Raw genomic sequence first — 6,898 nt, 5'->3', positions numbered from 1 at the left:
CAGGGGTAGACACATTAACTGCAGGACCGCAAACTGTAACAAGGGTCATGATTATATCAATGTGTCCACATGTAGGTCCTAATAAATGCAAAAGTTAAAAATAATAAAAACCTGAAACTTCACTTGGTGGCCACCTCAGTATACCGAAGACACCTTGTTATAGATGCCAGGTCCAGCAAGTCCAGATGTATTTTCACTTTTGGTTTTTAAGCCATCCCATTAATATGGTCAAAATGGTAAAACTAAAGAGGCTAAGCAGGCAGTCAAGGTATCACTGCAAAATTTAACTACCAAAAGCCATACTTATCATTCATTCTATATAGCAATAATTTATAATTATTTTATGCTGTTTCTAGCCATTATACTTCAAGAAATGTGGAATAATTATTTTGTACCTTTCACTGTGATAAACCCTACTATATAGTCATAGTGTGCTTACGTCAGTTGTAAATTGCAACTAGCTGACCAGTTGTTCACCACCCTGATTTCTTCAAAACAAAACATGCAACTTTGTGAACTGGGTAACACACACACATGTACACACAGGCAAAGCCTACAACGGCTGTACAAAACACGGTGTACGGCTATTGCTGCCCAACACCAACACTGTGATGCCTGTGCACCACTCAGGCACCTGAGTATTGTGCAGACAAATCCTCGTGCAGGAGGACTGTCTGTTAAATCTGGTCACATATACAGCTGGATACACTGGAGAAACTCCAACAATAAATTGGCCTAACCAGGCATTGAATGTGTGTCTTTTGATTACCAGGCCAATGCTCTTGTTGACATGCGCCATGGACACCACTATCAATGACTAAAATAAAACTTTATAAATATTACTATAGCCAAGAGTACATAAAAATAAAATTTAGCCTCTTAAGTACTCCTTTACCCATACTATAGCTAATATTCTGGGGAACGAAGTAATAATCACTTTGGGTCAAACATATACATGTCAAGTAAGAAGATGAAGTACCTATTAAGGTGTCTTCAGCTCAAGATAAAGAAATAAGAAGAATAGCAAGATTGAAACAACTGGAGAGGATGAAAGCAATTGAAGCTGCAACATCTAGACAACAGAGATATAACAAAAGAGTGAACACCACAAACCCTGTGAAAGTTTCATCGAAGAAAGTGAAGTGGAAAAAAGATTTAAGTGTCTATCACATTTATAGTGATGATTCAAGTTAGGTATACCTTATAAATCATTCTTTTACCCTTTATACTAGGTTGAATATTTATAATTGTTGATCTGTATAATATATCATAAATTATCTGTTTCTGTAAGGCATTGCTGGATATGTAGCTTTCGGTGTAACTACACGTGTACATAACTCATGATCTACGTGATCACTACTATTGTCTACCACACCTTTACGCTGTTCTGATTCATAATCCGCTACAGCTGGCGGTGGTGATGATGATAAGTCACATCGGTTTTCATCACAAGAATTCTGCACATGATCTAGTTTTTGTGTCTTAGAAAGTGGTAATTCAGAAACTGCATGACTTTTCAACAACTAAATTGTTTCTCATGCAGTCTTCTACATGTACTACAGGATGAAGTGTCTTAACTGGTTCTGTAATGGTGTGACTCTTTCACATCTGATTCAGTAGAACAGTGTTTTCTTTTCATTTCTATTTTCTTTTCCATACAAAGTATGTAGTATCCTACAGGTATTGTATAGACATACATGACAGTGTAAGCTAGTAGGGATCAGTGCAATAAAGTCTGCTTAAACAAGTGATCATCACCTGAAGGACACTATACTCCAGTTAGTAACATTCCCATTTCTTTCACACATTTTATAACTTTTCTATACACTGCATCAATGGTGCCATCCTTAAATATGGAGAACAATACGTGAAGGTCACCTGTAATCAATCTACCGATATGCTTCAACTGTTGAAGGTGTGATATAAAATTACAGACAATTCTCCATATATTCTGACATGATAGAGAACACATGAAGCCAATTACAGACAACCCGTAAATCAACAGCTCTGTATTGTAAGCAGATAGGAATGGGATGCAACAAAGGACAAAAGTTAGTCCTTTGTGCCCACACTGATGGCATCATATAATGTACTGATACAGATACCAGTATTAGTATCAATTGTCATGGGACTGGTGATTTTAGCAGTTGGATGTTATGCCTACAGGAAACACAAGTAGGCAGCTATTATCTTCACTGTATGTATTGTAATGGGCTGAGGCACTGTACGAGTGCAGTCTTGAAAAGTGAAGTCATTGCATAGTCCTGAGGCTTCTAGGCTGGTTTTGAGCAGAAGTCTCCTTAACTGCAGTTCCGCATTCATATATTAAACCACGTCACACATACATCACTAGGTATTGTTTTAAGATGCACCTTGTGCTATATTAGTCTGTCAACCTCACTCTCATTGTCATGTTTTAAAGCTGAGCTTTAGCTACTGTACTTGTGTTACACTGTTGAATAATATTACTGCAGGTATTATTTGAATTTTATTTTTGGGTTAAATATAGTACCATACCCATACAGCACAAATTGACCAGCATGTATGTACAGTCAAATTGCAGACAGTTATCATACAGACAGCAGTACTGTATATTAAGGATCATGAAGGTTTGGAGTTTTCTGGCCAAAAATATCACCCTACAACCAGCCTCACAATACCTTCATGGTGCCTTGGCAGTGTTGGTTAGGTATAACCAAACCCAAAAGTGCCTTCAGTATGACATGAAACATTTCCAAAAAGTTGCTACAAAATTTTTTTTAAATTATTATTTAGTGCAATTTTCTACTGACTGATTAATTCCTTCAGACAAGTGTAACTCAATAACGCTAAGGCTTGATATTTTCACCGTTCGACATCGCTTTGTCCGGAGACATGCTTTTTGACATACCACAATATGTACAATGCACGTATCATGTACTTACGTTTTTCCCAAGGTGTCGATTTACGGTAATGCAATGGCTTCCCTTCGTTTGTAAACAGTAATTGTCCATATTTTCCATAGTGACTGCAGAGGCATTTCTCCTGTTTGTAATGCTGTGAAATGGGCTGAACATAGCTGAGTGTGAGGCCACTTCCAAGTCAGTAATTGATAATTGAGGTGCATGAATCGTCTGTATCTTTCATGGTGACTGGGTTGATTGGAGAAGGGCTTCTCCTTCATTTGTAGTGCTGCATAATGGGCTGAGCATAGTTGAAAGCAAAACATAATGGCCACTCACTTTCGAGTCAATAATTTATAACTGGGAATGATAACAATAACTGTGGTGCTCTTCTTTCTTTTGATGCAGCATGGACAGTTCACCAGTCATAATAATGTTACTAGAAAGTAAACAAACAAGTACAAGGAAAATTAGGAATTTTAAATTTGATTAGGGATCATAGAAACAAAAGTAGGGAAACAAGGGAGGTCACCTACACCTGGAGATATGCTAGTGGACATTTAATCCCTATTTCAGTCTATACCCATGACTGAATTAGGAATTAAATGTCCACTAGTATATCTGCAGGTGTAGGCAACCTCCCTTGTTTCCTTACTTTTTTTCTATGATCCCTAATCAAACTTAAATTTTCCCAATTTTTCCTTATACTTGTGTTAATTCATGCAGTGATTTACTTGGATAATATATGCTGTAAAATTCATTCTGTTGTTAATACAATAATTATCATCTATATCATCATGGTTACTTTTTAATACAGCAGGAGCCTATATAGGTGTGAAGCATCATCCAGTAGATGGTGGTATGTCATTCATTCATCAACCCTATAACAGTGATGTACACGACAATATTAACTTTGATGACAAGAAGTCACTTGTTACTACTCCAGTCAAGGGCTCTGGAGAATATACTGTTGTAAGAATCCTGTAGTCATCTGAATAACTCCATTGTATTTTTGGAGCTACACACATGCACGCTTAATTGGACTTTTAGGTATGCAGATTCTTATGCTTCGAACATTTTAATATTGATATATTTAACACATGAAAATGTTGCATACATATGCATTAATCGTATTACCTGTTGACTCCCTCAACTTGGATTATAATACCTGCTAGCAAAAGCATCTCCCTTGGGGTCTCTTAGTGGAGTATAGAGACTTTAAGAATTAATATTATACATACAATTATCACAACATTCTGAACTGCATTAAAACAAAATTCAGTAACGTTTTTCAGTTGCAGCTATTCTCTCTTCTTTTACTTTCATATAAGTCAAGACATTGTCCATTTCTTGTTTACGTAACACAGAAAGTTTTCTCTCCTTACAATATGCACCTAGGGAAAAAAATGAATTGATACTACACTAAAAAAATTATCCTACAATTGTTTGTTACAAAACTCTTAGACTCTATTTAGGCTGTTTTGGGTGGGTAATAAATCTCATATACTCCACCTTGTTTTCTAATATACTCCACGCCTTTAGGCACAATATAACATATGCTCAAAATCTAGGTTTGTCCAATCGCTATGCGTTGTTCACGTGTAGTGATTTACCAAGCGAGATTATTTTGTCATGTGAGGACACATAGTTGCCATGGCGCTAGTATTATCTCAAGAAAACCACCCGTTTTTGCTGAGCCTACAGCAGAAACAGCCGTGGACGAGGTAAGTAATCTAACTGTAGCAGTTATACGGGCACAATGTGGAGTCTATGAAATTTATAAACCTCATGCCCTTAGTAGTGCCCTCGCTTTGCTCATGCGCTACAGCCAGGGCCTTCGGGTTTATAAATTTCATAGACTCCACATTGAGCCATTATATATATATGCTGTATCAAAGGGAAGGATGGTGCTAGACATGTTGGTCTATAAATGTGCAAATTAACATGTTTCTGTCTATATATATGTGAATACAGGGAAGTGTGCCTGCAAGTAATCCATGTGAGTGAGGTTACTCATCATACCTCTCTGCTACGTGTAATTGACATACAATTGGTATCATTATTATGAAGTCCTTTTGTCTCACATTCACAAGAAGTATGTGTATTGTAGTGTTTGTTTCTTAGCTATGAAAGTCACACAAAGCATTGAAAGAAGGACTCTGGGAATTTGTAATTTATTTGTATATTAGAATACTTTATATTGATACTGTGAAGTATTAAACTTTACTTTGAGATCACAAAATGTTTACTGATGTGTGACCAACCTCTTCTGTACAATAATCACCTGACATATGAAGCTAATGATGTGCTCCTACAAACCAACACCTTTGTGCAACCAGAGCAAATCTACAATTAGGCCTGAGTCAAATATGCTCAAAGTTTTGTCCAAAATGCTTTCAGGAATTTTCCATAATTTTCACCTAATATGCTCACCAGTGTTCCCATTATGCTTACATTATGTTCCTAGGTTAGCAACATTATCTTGGAACATTTTAATCAGTGAATGCTCTATTAGAATATTTCACTACAAAGTGACTGTTCTGGTATAGAGTATCACTACAATACATTTGAGTATTCTATTGCAGTTTCTACTGACTGCTCTATAAGGTACTGTAGAATTGATGTATTTTCATGTAATTAAGCTCCATAGTTTGAAATATCCACCTAATATGCTAGCATTAGCACTCCAGCCTACTACCATACAGTTGATTATGCTGGCATATTTTATGCAGGCCCTTCTACAATGTATGCATTCTGTCATTGTTAAAGCTTGTAGCATTGTTCTTGTTTGAGTTATGGTTGTGTAAAGGACACCATTAGTCAGCAATAGTACACAGTATATATAACAAATAATGGAAATTACGTACCTTGACTGTTGTACCATTCATTGCATTTCTTTAAAGTACTATTATCATTATTAGTGATCCTTCTCCACTACAAATAAACACACATAATAAATCTACTCACATATGAAGATACACTGAGCTCAGCACAATGATACATTACTACTGTGTTTCTAATACAGTAATACATTCTCTGTCCCATGTAAATTCCTACTTATTATAGTTTTGGCCATAACAAGATGGCCCACTTTAATGTAAGATATAAGGTTAGTTTAATGCTATGCCAACATATGGTCACAATATTTAAAGTCAACAGGACAGTATGAGACTTGATATTTATAGTGTTATCATTGTATGTATATAACTAGCTGACTGTACTTACTGAGGTACTATCCTCAATCCAATCAAAACAAACAAGATGGTTTACTTCATCAGCTTGACACATCCAAAGACAAGAAGAATTATCAAAACAAACGCTGAAAGGACTTGCTTCAAGTGTCACAGAACAATTAGTTGTTAGTATTCCATCTGATCGGATCTCGTATACAGTAACATTTGGATCACTAAAATAATAACATTTAACACTGTAATATACTTATATGCTGAAAGACTACCTACTGCAAAAGAACACAAAAACTATGAGTCGTCCAGTGAAATGTTGTATCATCATTCATCTGATAAGGTGTACATGTATAAATCTACAGTTGCTATCTCAACCAGTAGGTAGGGAAGTATTAACACTATCATAGATACTTTACAAAAAGAGATCACAAACATCACCATGATTCAGTTTTTTTGCGTGTCAGTTGTAACATACACAACCTTTGCATAAAGTTGTTAGGGTACAGCATTAGTAGCAGCTGTGGGATCAGCAGTCTGGAACTAGTACTGGTACCTGTTCAAAGTTGGCCTACATTCCTTTACTCTTATAGTCTATTCCTCATTGTTAGTTAGAAAGTACAATATAATTACATAGCAGCACTCTCATAACACTCCCCAGTGGCGCAATTGGTTAGCGCGTCGTACTTATAGACAGTATCAGACATGCGAAGGTCGGGAGTTCAAGCCTCTCCTGGGGAAGTGATTTTTTTTTTTGTTGCCTTATTTTATCAAGAATTTAACAGTTACACTTTTTTATTCAAGCCTCCCAATGGGATGTAATTTATTCATTGC

At 36.2% G+C, this 6,898-nt stretch overlaps 1 protein-coding gene and 1 non-coding gene across 4 annotated transcripts in view; one reads left to right on the top strand and one right to left on the bottom strand.

The window, feature by feature from the left end:
- Nucleotides 1-6,898, bottom strand: part of LOC136262349 (tRNA (guanine-N(7)-)-methyltransferase non-catalytic subunit wdr4-like) — a 31,209-nt gene that overhangs the window by 15,338 nt on the left and 8,973 nt on the right. Inside the window, exons 9-11 of one of the 3 annotated variants that reach the window (XM_066056587.1) lie at nt 6,108-6,288; nt 5,750-5,816; nt 4,020-4,276 (exon numbers count right to left, since the gene is read on the bottom strand). In XM_066056587.1, coding sequence (XP_065912659.1) covers nt 4,161-4,276; nt 5,750-5,816; nt 6,108-6,288 — 364 coding nt within the window. In that variant the 3' untranslated portion in view covers nt 4,020-4,160. Of the gene's footprint in view, nt 1-3,548; nt 3,764-4,019; nt 4,277-4,749; nt 4,807-5,749; nt 5,817-6,107; nt 6,289-6,898 lie in introns of those variants that run through there. The other 2 variants (XM_066056588.1, XM_066056589.1) reach the window with 2 other exon arrangements.
- Trnai-uau (transfer RNA isoleucine (anticodon UAU)) lies at nt 6,719-6,805 on the top strand. Its single transcript is given in 2 exon segments — nt 6,719-6,756; nt 6,770-6,805. It is a non-coding gene; the product is annotated as a tRNA-Ile (tRNA).

This window comes from Dysidea avara, chromosome 7 (genome assembly GCF_963678975.1).
Source record: "Dysidea avara chromosome 7, odDysAvar1.4, whole genome shotgun sequence".
Classification (NCBI taxonomy): Eukaryota; Metazoa; Porifera; class Demospongiae; order Dictyoceratida; family Dysideidae; genus Dysidea; species Dysidea avara.
Note: the sequence above shows the minus strand (reverse complement) of the source record. Positions and strands in the feature narration are given on the sequence as shown.